The sequence below is a fragment of the Prionailurus bengalensis genome, chromosome A2 (genome assembly GCF_016509475.1).
Source record: "Prionailurus bengalensis isolate Pbe53 chromosome A2, Fcat_Pben_1.1_paternal_pri, whole genome shotgun sequence".
Lineage (NCBI taxonomy): Eukaryota > Metazoa > Chordata > Mammalia > Carnivora > Felidae > Prionailurus > Prionailurus bengalensis.
Genome location: NC_057348.1, coordinates 7,746,966 through 7,766,226, shown reverse-complemented (window position 1 = coordinate 7,766,226; position 19,261 = coordinate 7,746,966). Strand labels below are relative to the sequence as shown.

The following is a 19,261-nucleotide window of genomic DNA, read 5'->3' as shown; positions in this document are numbered from 1 at the left end:
GCCAAGGCAGGGATGAGGGGGACCCCGGAAGACTTGAATGCTGTGCTAAAGATGTGGGCGCTTTTTTTTTTTTTTTTGCATCTGATATGTATCATAGATATTTTTGTGTAATAGCAACAAAAATTTACAATGTATTTCATTGTGTACTTTATCCCTGCTAGAATAATTGTGGATGTGAATTTAAAGCTCCACCCACCTTGTAATTGAAAAAGGTCTTTAAATCCTTCATGTTGTAGACTTTTATTCATTCATTTTATGTTTGTGTAGGTGACTCACACACCGGGTAAAGAAAATGTGAACAATTACAAGAGTATAACTAGAATGAAATGTCTCCTCCAATCTCTGACCTCTGCCCCTCCCTGTTCTCTCCCAAAAGCCGCTACTACAGCTATGTGTCTCCTCCCAGAACCAGTTTATGATTTCAAAGGCAGATTTACAAGTCTGTCCTCTGCCGGGAAGTTTGGGTTTCATGTAGCAAACGATGGAACAGTACTTAGTTGCTTAATGATTTATTAGGCACCTACTGTGTACTGTGTAGGTAAATCCAGCAGACACTAAGATACAGTGCAGTGCAGAAGACTGAAGAATCGAAACAGGGGAAGGAAGATCTACAGGGTCTGTGGAAGCCCAGAGGAAGAACTCTTCACCCCTGGGGGCAGGGATCTCAGAGGTGAATTCCCTAAAGCTGTAACCTGAGAGCTAAGGTTTGAGGATCCATCAGGAGTTCATCCAGAGGAGAAAAGGTGTTCCAGACTGAAAAAACAGGATTCCAAAGGCCAGGAGTGGGGAGAGAGTGGCAGGGCTCAGAGGCGGCCGGCTGGACCTTCCTGATGGCAACTCCTTCAAGTTGAACCCACTGCGGGGCCTTCACACTGTTCCTTCATCCTGGAACATACTTTTCCCAGGGCTCCACATGGCTCTACCTCTCACCTCCTTCAATTCTTTGCTCACACGTCACCTCCTCCGAGAAGCCTGTCCTGAACACCCTATTCAAAACTGTAACCCCCACTCCTGGCCCTTATCCTGTCTTATTTTTTTCCCACCGGTATTTATCTTCTAACATCCTCTGCAATTTCCTGGGTTTTCATGCTTTTTCTCTGTCTCCTCCATTAGAATATAAACCCCCAGGACGGAAATTTTGCTCTGTAACACAGTAGGGGCTCAGGACGTGTTTCTTGAGTGGATTCCTTTCCTAATCATCCTGCTGCAGGGGTCTTACCAGAAACAGAGAAAGCCCTCCCTTTGTCTCCTGGGTCTCAAGATCTCCATTCCCCTGGATGCCACAGGCACATAAGGTACAAGAAAAAAAAAAAAAAAAAAGATCATTTACCCAATGACACTGTAGTCACATAGACACAGGTTCAAATTTAGGGGGTGTCGCTAATTGGCTGGGTGTCCCTGGGCAACTGGTTAGCTCTTTCAGAATTTGGTCTCCTCATTCTTATAAGTGGGGTATACACAAACCCTTCCCTACAGAGCTGTGTGAAGGGTCAGAGTTCTCTTTCCTTCCCTCCCTACTCCCCACAGTCTTTTTCCCACCACAGAAGGAGGCTGGAAACTCCTGCATCAGATCACGTCCCTCCTCTGCTCAGAACCCTCTCTCTAGGCCTCTCATTTCACTTTGAGCAAAAGCCAAACTCCTCGCTGCAGCCCACAAGGCCTTGCAGGTCCTGTCCTCCCTTCCTTCCACCTTCACCCTTTATCACTCTGTGGTTTAGGCCACAATGATCTTCTCACCAGAACCTGTCAATCTGATGCCAGCCTCAGGGCCCTTGCACTGCCGCTTCCCTCTCCCTGGACCTCTCTTCCTTAAATATCTACATGACTCACTCCCTCACCTCCTTCACATCTTGACTCAAATACCACCTTCTCAGGTGACATTGGGTCTAAGGTCACTGTTCCCTTCCTACCCCACATTCCTCATATGACTTCCCAATATCATTGTTTCTTGTATATCTTCCACATTCTAACAGATCATATCATGTTCTTCTTTGTCTTGATTCTTGCCTCCCCCCCCCCCGCCCCGCCCCAACACTAGAACATCAGCTCCTGGAGGACCAGGTCTTTATTTCTTTCACTGCTGGGCCTCATTGCTAAGAAGGGTGCCAAGCACCCGGTATGTTTTCAGTACATAGTAACGGATGGAACCAACGTGGTGTAGAGAAAGAAGTTTGCACAGGAATCCCCCACCAGCCTATTGATTGTGAGCCTTAATGAAAGAGAGGTAATGACCTTGAGACCTGCATACTGCAAGGCTCAAAGTTTGACCATTTTGGCCCAAACCTGGGTGGAGGTCAAAGGTTGATGTTTCTAGCCCACTCCTGTGGATCAAAGGCTCAATTGCAGGTGACCTCTGTCCCCAGTGGCATGTGGCAGATGTCAGCCTTGCAACCCAGAGAGGATCTCTGCTGGCCATGGGCATGATAGCAATTTAGGGAGCCTACACCGGAAGCTGGAGGACCCCCCTCCCCCAAACATCTGGCCGTTCCTAGTCCCCCAGGACTGTGCAGGACTTTTCACAAAGGCCGGAGGTCAAGGATTGAATATTGGGGGCAGCTGTCAGATAGGAGGTGCAGGGCATGGGTGCAGGCTTGATGGCGGGGCCTGACCTCCTGGGGAGAGCTGCTCCCTCATCACTGCCAGAACATCTGCTGTGTGTTCGTTTGCAGCTCAGTTTGTGGGTAATCGCCAAGCACCACGAGGAGCAGGGGGAGTCTCCCCTCGCAGCACGCCCCACCAGCCCCTGGGGATGGGCCTGATTTGCATAGACATTTCCATTGCCTTCGGTTCCCTTCAGTCGGATCCAGATGGGAAGTAGAGCAGAAAAAAAGGGGCTTGAACCCCTGGGCAGGGCACCTGCACTCTCCAGGCCTCAGTTTCCTCCTCTGTAAAATGGGACTATAATTACTCTTCCTCACGTGGTTTGTGTGAGCCGTAGGCCTGTGTGCCCTCAGATCATCCGTTCCCTGCTCTGCTGGGCCCCACGGCTCAGGGCTGCCCCTCGCATACACCAGCTCCTAGCCCAGTGGCTTCTGCTCAGATTTAGCCAACGGCAGGCACTGAGGGGAGATCGGAGGGTGGGAGGACGGGGTCAGGGGGACAGGGTAATTCTCCCCATCTGCTCTGGCGGCTTCTCCCACTGGACATGGCCTCCCTACCTGCTAATTTCTAAATAGTCTAACCCTTTCCCCAACTTCGGTGTCTCATCTATGTAACCAGGCCCTGTGCTAAATCCCCTCTGTCTGAGATATTTCTAGTCTCCTGCGTAGACCCTGACTGATGTAAGGCAGCCGTGAGGCATTCGTGTTTTGTTTGTTTTAAGATGCAATTTATGTGTACAGTTCTTCAAGCTCCCACAAACATATATAGTCACACAACCACTACCACAATCCACATACAGAACTGTTTCCACTGTGCGCCCCCCCTTTTTTGAAGTTTATTTATTTATTTTGAGAGATGGAAAGAGGAGTGGGGGAGGGGCAGAGAGAGAGAGGAAGAGAGAGAACCCCAAACAGGCTCCCTACGGTGAGTGCAGAGCCCGATGTGGGGCTTGAACTCACCAATCACGGGATCGTGACCTGAGCTGAAACCGAGAGTCGGGCCCTTAACCAACTGAGCCACCCAGGTGCCCACCCCCCCGACCTTTTTTAATGTTAATTTATTTCAAGAGAGAGAGAAGGACAGGGGCAGAAAGAAAGAGGGAGAGAGAGCATCCCAGGCTGGCTCCACACTTAGTGCAGAGCCCAACGAGGGGCTCGATCTCCCGAACAGTGAGATCATGACCAGAGCTGAAATCAAGAGTTGGTCGCTTGAGGCACCTGGGTGGCTCAGTCGGTTAAGCCTCCGACTTCAGCTCAGGTCATGATCTCATGGCTCGTGAGTCCAAGCCCCACATCAGGCTTTGTGCTGACAGCTCAGAGCCTGGAGCCTGTTTCGGGTTCTGTGTCTCCGTCTGTCTCTGCCCCTTCCCTGCTCATGCTCATGCTCTGTCTCTCTCTCTCTCTCTCAGAAATAAATAAACATTTAAAAAAATTAAATTAAATTAAACAAAAACAAACAAAAGAACTGACTGAGCCACCCCAGGGACCCCTCCACTGTGCCCTTTCAGGCAGTCCCCAGCTCCTGCTGGCCATGAGTCTGTTCACCACCCCTACAGTTTGGCCTTTTCTAGAATGTCATAGAAATGGAATCATATAGTATGTGGGGTTTGGCTACTTTCCCTCCTGATAACACACTGGAGATTCATCCGTGTTGTTTTTAAAAAAATTTTTTTTTCAACGTTTATTTATTTTTGGGACAGAGAGAGACAGAGCATGAACAGGGGAGAGGCAGAGAGAGAGGGAGACACAGAATCGGAAACAGGCTCCAGGCTCCGAGCCATCAGCCCAGAGCCCGACGCGGGGCTCGAACTCACCGACCGCGAGATCGTGACCTGGCTGAAGTCGGACGCTTAACCGACTGCGCCACCCAGGTGCCCCTCATCCGTGTTGTTAATATCCTAGTTCCTCACTTTGGAAGCTAGTGGTTGCAAAGATTATATCCTTGAGTGGTCTCCCGTGTAAGTGCTATACTATGTCTATCCATTCTCTGGTTGAGGGAGCTGCCGTGAGCTTTGGGTGAGTTGACACTCGCAATGCACTCAGGACAATAACGGGCGCATTATATATAAGTCGGCTCTTATTACTATGCTGGGGGTGGGCCTGCTGCGGAACAGACTTCTGACGCTCCCCTCTCCCCTAACCGCCTGCCTCCCTCTTCCAGAAGAGAGAGCCCCCCTTCCTAGGCCGGAAGGGCCAAGACTGTATCTGCCGCGGATGCATCAGAGGTTGGCTTCCAAAGGGAACCTTCCCACCCCAACCCCGAAGCTGAGAGTGGGCCCCGAGCCTATGGGTGAGACCAGGCGGCTGCAGCCCCAGTGTCTGCCAAGATCAGCATCTGGAAAGCTTCTCTGCAGTTGGGGCCCCTTCCCCCAGCGCTGTGGTGATGACGAGAAGCTTGGGACCTGTCTCAGACACTTCTCTTCACGAAGTTCCTCCTGCCAAAAGCCAAGAGCGGGGGGTTGGGGAGGACAGTGGAGGCCCAGGGAGGCTGGAGGGATCAAGGAGAAGAATGTTCCGCATCTCACCAGCGATGGGATGTGGTCCAGAGCGGTAAGCGCGTGGTAAGCACTGCCCTTCTGTTTCCACCCGCTGGGGCAGGGATGGGGGCCACTGCCTCGGAGCCAGGGCGGGGACGCAGGATGAGCAAGAGGGCAAATCCCACCACTGCTGCTTTGGTTCCGTCATCTTTAAAATGGGGAGATGAGGAAAAGGCAAAACTATGAAGGCAGTAAATGGAGGGGTTTGCCGGGAGTTAGTGGGGAGGGGGGCACGAGGAGGCCGAGCACAGAGGATTCTTAGGGCAGTGAAACTACTCTGTGCGACACTGTAACGGTGGCTACATTCACTACGCGTTCGTCTGGACCCAAGAGCGGACGCCAGTGTAAAAAAACCATGGACCCTGGATGACCCGTTGTGACAAATGGGCCACTCCGGTGGGCATATGCAAGAGGGAAGGCTGTACCTGTGTGGGGGCAGAAGATATATGGGAAGTCTCTGTACTTTCCCCTCAGTTTTGCTGTGAACTTAAAACTATTCTAAAAACTAAGGTCTATAGAGGCGCCTGGGTGGCTCAGTCGGTTGAGCGTCCGACCTGGGCTGAGGTCATGATCTCGCAGCTAGTGAGTTTGAGCCCCGCCGTCTGGCTCTGTGCTGACAGCTCGGAGCCTGGAGCCTGGAGCCTGGAGCCTGCTTCTGTGTCTCCTTCTCTCTGCCCCTAACCCACTCACATTCTGTCTCTGTCTCTCTCAAAAATAAATAAAGATTAAAAAAAAAAAAAACCTTTAAAAATAAGGTCTATTAAAAACAGTGGGATGATCGGAAGAATAATACCACCTTGCTGGAGGCGTGACGATTCGAAGCGTCGTGGCCCAGCGCGGTGGTCTGTGTTGCGGGGAGCGTTAGCCATTATTGTCAGGGGCCCTGTAATTAGTGGAGGCTGGTCCAAGCTTCTTCCTTCTCCTCTCTTCCCCTGCCTGGGAGCTCCCCAAGAAAAGGGGGCCCCATTTCGCTCATTCCTCATCCCCCCCCCCTCATTCAGGGGCCCCCTAGGCAGGGCTCCGCTTTCCCCTTGACCTCTCAGACCATCAGGAAGTCTAGGCTTACAGTGCTTCCCAGTTCTCTTTCCAAAGCCATTCCCTCAGCTGACCGGCAAGACCTTGAGTTGACCCAGAAGCGGGAGGTGGGGGGTAAGGGGGAGGCGGAAATTGTCTGTTGGTGTATCTGCGCGTCCCTAGGGACATCACCTTTGTCTAGGAGCCATGATCCCCTTACAGACAGCCGGATATGTCTGTGGCCTTGATATTCCCGCCCACTGCAGGTCCCTTGGGGAGGTGTGGCAAAGTGCTGAGCCAGCCGGGGCAAGTGGGGGGGGGCACTTCCTCCCCAGCCTTCAGGTCCCCACAGGGCTGAGATTTCCGCTCTGATAGCTCCCTGGTGAGGAGAGGACCCAGTTTTCTTTGTGTTTTGTACCCCGTGGGTTGAACACCTGGTTTCTAGAGGTTGTGCGAGCAACACGCAATACACATCACTCGGCAGGGGTTTCAGTGAGCTTTTGCTGAGGTCTGATGGCACCCCAAGATCTGGCCTGGCAGTGACTGGACGCTGAAAATGACCTCAGGAAAAGGAGCAGTCATTTTCTGAGTTCTCTTATCTCCCCATCAAAGCCCTGCCACCTTTGTTAGAACTGTCTGGTTTGCCTCCTCCGTCAGACTGTCAGGCTCAGAAACCAACAACGGGGCATAGCCAGAGCTAGTACTGAGGATTCTATGAATATATATGCTGCATACATATACATATACACATACATATACATAGCATAATATATTGATTTTTTCTTTAAAAAAAACTTCTGTTTATGTATTTTTGAGAGACAGAGAGACAGAGACAGACAGAGACAGAGTGCAAGCCGGGGAGGGGCAGAGAAAGAGGGAGACACAGAATCCGAAGCAGGTTCCAGGCTCTGAGCTGTCAGCACAGAGCCGGACGTGGAGCTCAGACTCACAAACCGTGAGATCACGACCTGAGCCGAAGTCAGACGCTTAACCGATTGAGCCACCCAGGCGTCCCTTCTTTTTTCTTTTTTTAAGTAACCTGTATGCCCAATGTGGGGCTTGAACCCAGGACCCTGAGTTCAAGAGTCTCATGCTCTACCAACTGAGCCAGCCAGGTGCCCCAACGTATTGCTTCTTAATGCTCACTTCTTTATTAATAAGTTAAATATATTGTTCTTTTTAAAAAGTGTATTATTAATATAAATTTATTTAATAGCAAGATGTTGAATAATATCAGTATGTTTATTTGTCATGTTATTACTTATATTATTGGAAATATTTATTTATTTTTCTTACAAGAACAATTTTATGACTAGAAGTCTGGTGACTTGTCACCTATTTGATTTTTCATGCCCTTGCCAATTTTTTTAAGTTTATTTATTCATTTTGAGAGAGAGAGCACAAGCAGGGGAGGGGCAGAGACAAAGAGAGAGAGAGAGAGAGAGAGAGAGAGAGAGAGAGAGAGAGAATCCCAAGCAGGCTCCATGTTGTCGGCAAGGAACCTAACTCGGGGCTCAATCCCACAAAATGTGAGATCATGACCTGAACTGAAATCAAGAGTCGGATGCTCAACCGACTGAACCACCCAGGTGCCCCTCAATTTTTTAAATTGGTACCATGAACTAAAAATTTCAAACAGTCCCCCAAGGGTACACCATAAAAATCTGGCCCCTCTCACCTGTTCCTCTGCCCCCAGCTCCCTGCCCTGAGGGTAACCGCTGTGACCAGTGTCTTGTGCCTTCTCCGGGAGGTGGCCCGTGGGCCCGCAGGCAAATGTGTGTGTATTTATACAGCCCTTATAAATACACCTGGACGTGCAGGCCTACAATGCAAACTGATTTACATTGTGGTTTTTTTTCAACTTAATACGTTGAAGACAGTTTCAGATCAAGACTCCTCCATTTTTACTTTATAATAGGCAGAAATGGATCAATTTTAATTTCCTTTTTTGTTGCTTTGCTTTTCAACACTTTTTATGAAGTATAACATACATACAGAAGAGTGTACCAAACCTCTTCTTCTATTGGTTGCATTGTCTGCGTATCAAGCAGCCTTAATTATTTTTTTAATGTTTGTTTGTTTGTTTGTTTGTTTGTTTTGAGGCGGGGGGAGGGGCAGAGATAGAGGGAAAGAGAATCCCAAGCACGGGGCTCCATGTCACGACAGTGAATCATGACCTGAGCAGAAATCAAGAGTCAGACACTTAACCAACTGAGCCACCTAGGCATCCGCCCCCCTGTTAATTTTAATTTCAGCTTTCTTGAGGTATCATTGACATATAAAACCGTGAGATACGTAAAGTGTACATCATGTTGATTTGATATATGTATACCTTCCAAAGGGATTCATTCATAACTAGTTGGGGTGCCTGGGTGGCTCACTCGGTTGAGCGCCCAACTTCCCTCAGGTCATGATCTCACCGTCTGTGAGTCCAAGCCCCACATTGGGCTCTCTGGTGACAGCTCAGAGCCTGGAGCTGCTTCGGATTCTGTGTCTCCTTCTCTCTCTGCCCCTCCCCCACTTGTGCGCCCCCCCCCCCCCCGTCTATCTCTCAAAAATAAATAAACCTTAAAATTTTTTTTAATTAAAAAAAAAGGATTCACAGCTAGTTAACTGACACATTGATCATCTCACATACTTATTCTGTGTGTGTGCGAGAACACTTAAGTTCTACTCTCTTCGCAAATTTCAACTGTACATCACAGTGTTAGCAAGCAGAGTCCCCACATTTGACATTAGATCCTCAGACCTTGTTCATCGTACAGCTGCAAACTTGTGCCCTTTTACTAATCTCCCCCTTTCACCTCCCCACCCCAGCCCCTGGCAACCACCACTTTCCTACTTTCTGTTTCTTTGAGTTTGACCTTGTTTTGTTTTGTTTAGATTCCATATATAAGTGATACGAAGCAGTTTTATCTTTTTCTCCTTGGTTTATTTCACTTTGTGTAATCTCTCCGGGTTCATCCATGCTGTCGAAAATGGCAGGATTTTCTTCTTTCTCGTGGCTGAATAAAATTCCATTATATATATATATTATAATATATATGTTATATATAAAATAAAATATGTTATATAAAATATTATATAAACATGTTATATATTATATGTTATATATATAAAATTCCACTATATATATATTTCCACTATATATTTCTACATATATATTTCATATATATATATATATAATATGAATATCACATTTTCTTTTCTTTTTTTTAAATTTATTTTTTTTTAATGTTTATTTATTTTTGAGACAGAGAGAGACAGAGCATGAACAGGGGAGGGGCAGAGAGAGAGGGAGACACAGAATCGGAAACAGGCTCCAGGCTCCGAGCCATCAGCCCAGAGCCCGACGCGGGGCTCGAACTCACAGACCGCGAGATCGTGACCTGGCTGAAGTCGGACGCTTAACCGACTGCGCCACCCAGGCGCCCCAATGTTTATTTATTTTTGAGACAGAGAGAGACAGAGCATGAACAGGGGAGGGCAGAGAGAGAGGGAGACACAGAATCCGAAGCAGGCTCCAGGCTCCGAGCTGTCAGCACAGAGCCCGACATGGGGCTCGAACCCACAAACTGTGAGATCATGACCTGAGCCGAAGTCGGAAGCTCAACCGGCTGAGCCATCCAGGTGCCCCTCTTTTCTTTTTTTTTTTTTTAAGTTTATTTATTTTTAGAAAGAGGGGGAATCCCAAGCAGGCTCTGCATCGTCAGCACAGAGCCTGACTATGGGGCTCGAACTCATGAAATGTATGATCGCGACCTGAGCCGAAATCAAGGGCCTGTCGCTTGGGATGCCTGGCTGGCTCAGTCGGTTGTGTTGTGTCAGACTTTGGTTCAGGCCATGATCTCAAGGCTCGTGGGTTGGAGTCCCTCTTCCAGCTCTGTGCTGACAGCCCAGAGCCTGGAGCCTGCTTCAGATTCAGTGTCTCCCTCCCTCTCTGCCTCTCCCCGATCATTCTCTCTCTCCCTCTCTCTTTCTCAGACATAAACATTAAAAAAAAATTGTTTTCAATTAAAAAAAAAAAAAAAGTCTGTCGCTTAACTGACTCAGCCACCCAGGCACCCCCTACCACATTTTCTTTATCAGTTCCTCCACTGATGAACATTTAGGTTGCTTACATATCTTGGCTGTTGTGAATAATGCTGCAATGAACACAGGAGTGCAGAGATCCTTTTTTGTTATTTTGCACTTCAACATTCTTTACTGAAGTATGATATACACACAGAAAGTGCCCTGAACCTTTCAAAGAGAGAGAGAGAGAGAGAGAGAGAGCCTGTGTGCAAGCAGAGGAAGGGCAGAGAGAGAGAGAGAGGGAGAGAGAATCCCAAGGAGGCTCGGCCTTGTCAGTGCAGTGCGCAGCTGGAGGTGGGATTTGTCCTCACCAACCCTGAGATCATGATCTGAGCCAAAATCAAGAGCTGGACACTAAGCTGACTGAGCCACCCAGGCACCCCTATAGCAGTCAATTATTATTGGCATTGGACACATGTGCACATTAAAAAAAAAAATCAAAAATCAAAAGTTCATAGAATGAAAGCAGCCTCCTTCCCGTGCCCTATCCCCATCTTTCACTTCCTCTCCCAGGAAATTCACCAGTTTCTTCTGCCTGCAATATTCTGGATATTCTGAGCACAGGTTGTGGAACATCAGCTCCAGGGAGTTTTGTCTGGTTTGTCCCTGATACATCTCCAGCCTTTTAGAACAGTATCTGGCACATACCAGCCAAATGCTTAATGTTATCTGGTAAATAAACATATAGGAAGGTTATATACACATTTTCACAAATAGTAGCCTCCTACAAGGCTGTCTCTTGCACCTGAACATAAGCTCCATGAAGGCGAGCACTCTGATGAATCTGGGCCTGCCTCGCTGGTTGACCACAGCAAGGGCAGAGGTAGGGTAGATAGGCTGGTGGGTGCTCTGAGTTTTCTAGGAGTCTTATCTGAATTCTGAGGTCTTATCAAGGCAAAACTAATCCTGTCTTTGCGGCAGGGCGTGGCACATAGTAGGAACTTGACCATTTGTTGTGGGAACTCAGAGTAGGCGCATAATGCCCATTTGCTGCATCGACACAAAGGTGCTTCAGTAGCTCCTTGTTGCGTAAAGGGGATCTCATGCTCTCCTCCAATTCCAAGGTCCCAAGGAACGGGCCAAGAGTATATCTGGAATCAAAGAGTTGTTTCAGGTTGAAGCCACCTGGCCAGGAGAAACGTGACATCACGGAGTCGTGTGACGTCATACGCCGGCAGGTTCTCACGAGTTGGGGGCTGGGAGGGGCAGGGCGAGAGGTGGGGGAGGCGAACAAAGGGACCCCGCGCGCCTCCCCCGCCGTCCCCAGCGCGCGCCCGGGCCCGACCGACCACAGCTGGAATTCATTTAGCCGCCGCCGGAAAGGGGAGGAGAGGAGGGCGGGGCGAGTGGGGGGCCGAGGCGGTGTCTCTCCCGCCCCCCTCCGTCCCAGGTCCCCAGCCCCGGGACGCAGCCCCAGCCCGGCAGGCAGCCCCAGCCCCTGCCGATGCCGTCCCGGGGACGCAGACGCCGAAGCCCCTCCGGCCAGAGCAGGGACCCGGCCTGCCCAGCCAGGTGAGTGCGGGGCGAGGGGAAAGCAGAAAAGACGGAGCCCGGGGCCCGGGAGTCGCAGGGTCGGAGCTGGGGGGGCCAGGCGAGGGGTTGGGGGCGCAGCCGGGCGCGCACGCGCCGCCCGTGCTCCTGCTGCACGGAGGGAGTGGTCACTGTGAACCTTCTCCACGACTCCGGGCCGCCCCTACAGCCTCCGCCGCGAACCCCCAGACTGAGCTCCCCGCCTTCCTCAGCGGCAGGAAGTTGGCGCCGAACAGAAGGCGGAATCCGAGCGCTTTAGGCCGGACACTGGGAGGCAGAACCGAGGGGTTCGGGGAGTGCGTATGGGGGGAGGGGGGAGGGCCCTCCTCCTGGCTGACTCCCGCCGGGCGAGAGCGAAAGGTGCAAGCCTCCAAGCCGAGGGGCGGAGTCCCCAGGGAGGGCAGTCTGCCCCACCGCCTGCCGGTCGGCCTCGGTGCCTCAGTTTCCCCGAGTAGTCCGTCTTCTTCAGTCACCCCGCGGGGGCGTGGCTTTGTTCTGGAAGGAATGGGAACGTGACTGCGTGGCTCCGTCGCCTCATCTTTCTCCTGGGGCCCAGGGATGGGGCGACGGTGCGAACGCGCGTGGCGCGGACCCCGCGTGGTCCCGGGCCCAGCAGATTGTCGGAACCTCGCCCCCTCCTCCGGCACGAGTTGACTCACCCGGGGATTTCCATACCCTCCCCGACTCTGCCCTAGTCAGAGACAACGGGCGCCACGCTGAGCCCACGGTCCCCCCGCGTTGGCGCGACGGCGGTTCGGTATTTGCCGTGTGGCTGCAGCTGGGGTCACCCCTCCTCCCCGCGCCTAAGCCCTCTGGGAATACCGAGACGAAGCTCCTTGGGGAGTGGGGGGGAGAGGCGTTCCCCACCCCCACGGGAGATGTAGGGATTCCTCGCGTGTGGCTGTCGCGGGAGAGGAGGCGCGGCCCCGGCGGGAGCGAGTGTAGATACCGCGCATTCCACCGCCAGATAAGGAGGCCAGACTGCAGCCCGAGGGCGGGGGCGGGTCCTGTCGCTGTCTCCACGGAGACGCGCTGGGCTTCGCCTAGTCTGGGGGCTGCCAGCGACCAGAGGCGTCTCCAGCCTTTGCTGTTGTTTGCGACTCAGCTGAGTTTAGGTGCCTCTACCCTCGGGGGCCCACGGGGCTTTGTTCATTTGTTCATCCATCCATCCATTCATTCATCCATCCATCCATCCTTCTGTATGGCACGTTTCGTGAGCACCTTCTGTATGCCAAGCATCATGCCACAGGGGCTGAAAACAGACTTGGTCGCTGGCCTCCAACACTCGTGCACTACCGTGCAAGCCAGACAGAAAACAACAGGTACAATAATAATATCCGAAAATGGCAAGTTGTGTGAAGATAAAGCAAGATGCTGCAATAGAAAGGCCCTGGGGAAAGTGGCTATAGTAGACTGACGGTCTGAGGCGACCCCCCCCCCCCCCCCAGCCAGTGACCTTGAAACTGAAACCTGAAAGAGGAGACAGTCATTCAAGGATTGGCAGGGATGGCACCCAGGAGGCCACTGTGGTTGGAGTTGGGTGGCCCTGCGGGAGAGTGGGAGGAGGCTAGATGGACAGGGGCCAGGCCATTTTGGGCAATGGGGAGCCATAGAAGAATATGGAAGTTGGAGTGACACCCTGCACTGGAGTTGTAAATTAGATAGCTCCCCCTGGCTGCTGCATGGAGAATGGCAGTGTAGGGTGGGCCTGACTGCAGAAGGGAAACCAAAAGAAAAGGTGGGGGCTCTGCCCCAGGGCAAGTGGCATGGGATCAGTGAATGACAGTAGAACTGTAAGCTGCCTCCGTGGAACTTGGAGGAGGGACTCCTGGAAGCCTCTGAGGCTTCCTCTCTGTCTTTCCTCTTTTCTAATCTCCCCCTGAACAGTCTTGGTCTGTCTTCCCTTCCCTCCAAACTCTGTCACTTGTCCCTCTCATTCCATTTCAGGCCTGGCCATTCCCAGGTTCTGAGCCCAGCGATCCCCTACTGAGCCTCTGGGAGGAAGTTAGGGCTGCCTTGGAGAAGGTGAGCAGGAGACAGGCCCTGTATTTAGCCAGCCGGGTCTGGGAGCCAGACACAGGGAGGGGAAACAGCCAAGGCCTGTATCTGCCTAGGGCTGACTCTCCTGTCAGTCCCAACCTCCAGGCTCTGCTTCCTCTTTCTGGAAAGCATGGACCTGCTTTAAGCTCTCTCTGTCTTCTGCGAAGTCCTAGTGGGGAAGATGAGAAGAGGAAGGCAGTGTGAGCCTCCGTTTCCCCTTCTCTGACTAGAGGAGCTACTCCTCCTTCTGAGGATGCCCTGATGGTCTCCTGGGGCTGCAGACAGTGAGTGTGCAGACTGCCAATCTTCCCCCCAGGGAAGAAGACAGACTTTTTGGTCAGTCTCTGGGATGTGAGGAGTGAACCCAATTCTCAATTCTCCAGGAAGCATCCATAAATCTTCCTCTTGGCTGCCAGAGAGGGTTGGTGGCCCCATGTGTGGGAGGGGTGGAGGGGGTGGCCATGGGACACACCCTGGGCTTCTTGCCCACCCGCAAGGGTGTTTCCCAGGCCTGCAACGGGCCCTTGATTCCCAATCACGAATCCTAGGAGGGGCCCAGTAGGCCAGGGCAGCCTGGGGGCGTCTGGTTGTCGTGACCCTGCGGTCAGGCCGCGTTTCACACTCTCCCCAGAGACATGTCCACAGCCTTAACTCTGTCTTCTGAAAGAAGCCGTTGGCCGGTGAAGGACTGCTCACTGGCGCTTCCCTTAGGGCGCCCCCAACTGGGCCAATCAAATGCCGAGGACGGGAAGCTCTGGCCAGTTGGCGAATCGCTCAATGCCCTGGGATTGAAAACAAGCCAATCAGGGCGCCGGCTGTTTCTGCCCCGAAGGTCGGTCCAGTAAGGCCGAGGCCAGGGCCAAGTTAGCTCCCGGCCGGCTGCAGCCTGCATCGGGCAGAGGGCATCGGGGCGCCCAGGGCCCGGTCCGTCAGGGGAACAAGGGGCCTCTGTGTGGCGATCTGGGCGGGGCGGCAGTCTCCGGGGATGCGCACAAGCCCTTCTCTGTTTCCAAACTAGGACGGATGCCCCTTTACCCAGGGGGAGCAGCTGCCTCTGTCAGGCCCGGGGCCAGGACGCCCCCTCCGAGGACTGAGATGGCTGAGTGACCCCGGAAGCCCCCCATAGTTCCCAGGCTCACTAGGAACCGGCCTAACCAGCCTTTTTCTGGAACGGTACTCCTGGAGCGCACGTGGTCCTTGCCCGGCATGTTTCCAGGGACCCAGGGCGGGCTCTTCCTGCGCCCTCCCCCATCAGCTAAAGACTGGAGCTTCTTCCTGGCTCCCCTCCTTAAAGACAGACACAGCACCAGCTCCTCTGAGACATCCCCCCCCCCCCCCCCCCCCCCGCCAGCAAGCTGGGAGGAGGCCATGATGTTGGCTTCTCATCCTCTGCCCACGCTTCTTCCCGCCCCCTCCCCCCATGGATCAGTTTTCTTTGAGACGGGGGTGACTCAGGCTTTCATGGAAATAAATGCCGGTCCCCCCCTTCCCCTGAGCCCCCTCCCCGCAGGGCTGCACGCCCCCTCCTCGGCTCACATGACTTGAGCGTTGCAGCAGCTGCCTGGTCCTCCCAGCCAGGACCTCCCAGACTGGTCTCCTGTGGCTCCCCCATCCCATCACCCCCTCCCAGCCTTTCCCACACCGGATGTGACTGGGGAGTGAGGACTCCACCCTGTTTGTTCCAGGGGCCTCACATCTGGATTTCATCCTGGCTGGGGATGGGGGGTGTGCCAGTGCCCTGCTTACCCCGCTGGGACCCTCTGCAGGGCAGGGCTAGATGGTGCTGATGAGAACAGGATGTTGGGAGTCTGGCCTGTAGCTCAGTCTCCATCCCTTCCTAAAAGATTGGATGGAGGGCACCTAAGGGAGCTAATATATTAGCTAATATTTATTGAGTGCTTGCTATGTGCTAGGGGGTGCTTCATGTACCATTCGACAGGATTTTCCCATTACCCCTATGAAGTAGGTTTTCCTCTCCCCATTGCACAGATGAGGACGTTGGGGCTGAGAGGCCGGGCATTCGGTGACTTGCCCAAGGTCCCACAGCAGGTCGGGTGGAGTGCGGTTCCTGGATTACCTCCAAGGTCTTTGTCCTTGAAGTTGCCATGACCTCTGAGATGCTTAAACCTCAGGCCGCCCTGGTGTCTCCCCAAGACCTTATCTTGGGAGCACCCATGGCCTCAAGGCTCAGACCCAGCCTGAAATCCAGGGCTGTGGGTGGTAATGAGCAGGGGACGGTGCTATTAGTGAGCATCTTGCTGACCCAGGTTGGCAGGCAGCATGAAGCCCCAGGCTCTAGTGTATTCTGGAAAGGAGACAAGCCCTCCCAGCCCTGCCCAAGGCTCACTTTCCGGGTGGGTGAGCGTGGGTTCTGGAAGTTCACTTTGTATTTGGGGGACTTTCTGCTCTTTTTGGAAGACAGTGCAGCCTAGAAGTTATAGAGGCTTTGGAGTGGGTCTCCGGCTCTGCCACTTGGAGACTTACTAGCTTTGAGACTTACGGGAAGCGAATTGACCTCTCTGGGTTTCCCACTGGTAAAGCAGGGACGATGGTAATCCTGACTTCATACGGCCACTCGGTGAGAAGTGAGGAAGCTGGGACTCACACCGCGTCCACCTGGAGTCAGAGCCCAGGGAGCGGCCACAACACTGACCTGTCTGTTGGTCTTTTCCCTCTGCAGCTCTGACAGCCCCATGGCCCTGGCTGGCCACTGAGCCCCACCATGGGCAGCCTGTACTCAGAGTACCTAAGCCCCAGCAAGGTCCTGGAACACTATAATTACACCAAGGAGACGCTGGACACTCAGGAGACCACCTCCCGCTGGGTGGCGTTGGCCATCATCGTCCTCATCTGCTTCACCATCGTGGTGGAGAACCTGATGGTGCTCATTGCTGTCGCTCGCAACAGCAAGTTCCACTCGGCCATGTACCTGTTCCTGGGCAACCTAGCCGCCTCAGACCTGCTGACAGGTGTGGCCTTTGTAGCCAATACCTTGCTCTCAGGCCCCGTCACGCTGGGGCTGACCCCTTTGGAGTGGTTTGCCCGAGAGGGCTCCGCCTTCATCACCCTTTCCGCCTCCGTCTTCAGCCTCCTGGCCATCGCCATTGAGCGGCACGTGGCCATCGCCAAGGTCAAGCTCTACGGCAGCGACAAGAGCTGCCGCATGCTGCTGCTCATCGTGGCCTCGTGGCTCATCTCGCTTGTTCTCGGAGGCCTGCCCATCCTGGGCTGGAACTGCCTGGGCCATCTCGAGGCCTGTTCCACCGTGCTGCCGCTTTATACCAAGCACTATGTGCTCTGCGTGGTGACCATCTTCTCCGTCATCTTACTGGCCATCGTCGCTCTGTACGTCCGCATCTACTGCGTGGTCCGCTCCAGCCACGTCGACGTGACCGGCCCACAGACGCTGGCCCTGCTCAAGACAGTCACCATCGTGCTGGGTGTCTTCATCGTCTGCTGGCTGCCTGCCTTTAGCATCCTGCTCCTGGACTATGCCTGTCCCGTCCGGTCCTGCCCCGTCCTCTACAAGGCCCACTACTTCTTTGCCTTTGCCACCCTGAACTCGCTGCTCAACCCCATCATCTACACGTGGCGCAGCCGGGACCTGCGGCGGGAGGTACTGCGGCCGCTGCAGTGCTGCCGGCGGGCGGCGGGCGTTCAAGGGCGGCGGGGCGGGACCCCGGGCCATCGCCTCCTGCCTCTCCGCAGCTCCAGCTCGCTAGAGAGGGGCACACACATGCCCACGTCGCCCACGTTTCTGGAGGGCAACACGATGGTCTGAGGGGTAAAGTGGGCCACGAGGCCATGGCAGAGGGCTCCGTGGAGAGACACCGGGTGACCTTGGACAGAGACGTGGGGTTGCCAAGCAAGATGCCCCCGCTCCACAGACCTGGGTGGTATTGAAAATACTTCACGCCGGGGCTGGCCGGCTGAGACACCAGCCAGTCGGATGGCAGAGCTGCAGGGTCAGAGGCTAGTGCAGTAACTGGTGTGGCCCCTTCAGAACTGGATCGTGGGGAGGACTGGGGGACCTGGAAGGGGCCTGGGTGACAGCAGGCAAGCACTCAGGGGGAGCTCGGGGCAGGAGCCACTTATAACCCCTTACAAGGGATTTCAACATTTCATGACCATCTGACCCTCTGCCCTGTACAGGGCTCCCCTCTCTGAATCTAGCCCCCTTGTCACCTCCTGGCAACCTTAGGCCACTTCCCCCAGAACCATTGCCCCAGGGGCCAGAGGCCTCCTCCTTGACCGTCCTGGGTGGCCCCGGCTGACAGTTGCAAAGCCCAAATCCACAGCTTCCCCAAATGTCACCAGCTGCCACTTTGGCCTCTTCTTCTTTTCTCCTCTCTCTCTCCATGACATGCTGGGAAACCATGGGGTGGAGAGGGGGGGCTGGATGCCGTTCTCAGACCTCATCGGCCAATTGCACTATTTGGGGCACAGAGGAATCACCGAGGGCTGGAAAAACTGGTCTGGGGGAGCTGAGGAGGGCTTTGGGCCTCCTGGTGGGAAAGGGTGGAACTTGAGAAAGTTCTAGGGGAACTGTTTGCACAGGATCCCCCCCCCCCCAAAAAAAAAAAAAAGAAAAGAAAAAACAACCACCCAGAACTACTCCCACCTCCAGCCCAGTGGAGGTACTGGATCTCCTGGGGCGGGGCAACCTTGAACCCACTATGCCTCCTTTCGAGTTGTCTCGTACGGAGGAGCACGGGGGTGGGCATGCCGAGGACATTTGTGCGATGCTCTCCCCTCACCTGCCCCAGAAGGACTTTACTAAATTCCATGGATAGATGGAAGGGACATTGCGGTACAAATGTATATTTATGTGTGTCTGTGTGCGTGTGTGGTATCTGTGACCCGCTCTCCCCACCATGTTCCCCCCGAATGGATGCTGTTGTCGTCTCGTGTCTGTTTTGAAGCTGCCAAAGAGGGATCTGGCCCTGCACAGACCCCTTTGTAATTAATGGCTCATCTCCCCACTTGAGAGCTGGGGTACAGCTCTCCTCGGGGAAGGAAACCTCACGCCTCAAAGTGATTTCTCGTGAATGCAAAGGCTGGGGAGGGGGTCTCGGGGGGCAAGGAGCCAGTTGGGGGCTTGTCTCCCCTCGTACAGCTCCCCAGATGCCCCCCATGCCTGAGATCCAGGCCCAGGCCAATAAACGGTTCAATCTCTCATTCTGGTGGTGGTTGTCTTTTTAGGGCTAAGGCAGCATCCCACTAGCACCCCGTGGCTGGAGGGGGGATGGGATGGGGGGGTGGCTGCCATCCAGGCCACTCCTACTTTGCCGGCTTTCCTATTCTGTGCCCCAACCCCTAACCCCACCCAAGCCAGGATTACAGTGGCTTCGGGTAAATGCTGACCTTTCCCTAAGGCATCTGTCTGGCCCCTCCCAGTGGTTAATTAGACTCCAGGCCTTCTTGCTTCCCTTTAAAGATAGCCTGGCGTGTTTAGGGAGGTCCCCT

General features: G+C 53.5%; 1 protein-coding gene across 1 annotated transcript; it reads left to right on the top strand.

Annotated features, from left to right (window-relative positions):
* The first annotated feature begins 11,429 nt into the window (after positions 1–11,429).
* S1PR2 (sphingosine-1-phosphate receptor 2) lies at positions 11,430–18,973 on the top strand. The gene is made up of 2 exons (XM_043586484.1): positions 11,430–11,737; positions 16,476–18,973. Exon 2 carries the CDS (start codon positions 16,518–16,520, stop codon positions 17,574–17,576), a length of 1,059 nt encoding a protein of 352 aa, XP_043442419.1. The 5' UTR covers positions 11,430–11,737; positions 16,476–16,517; the 3' UTR covers positions 17,577–18,973.
* Positions 18,974–19,261: the final 288 nt, after the last annotated feature.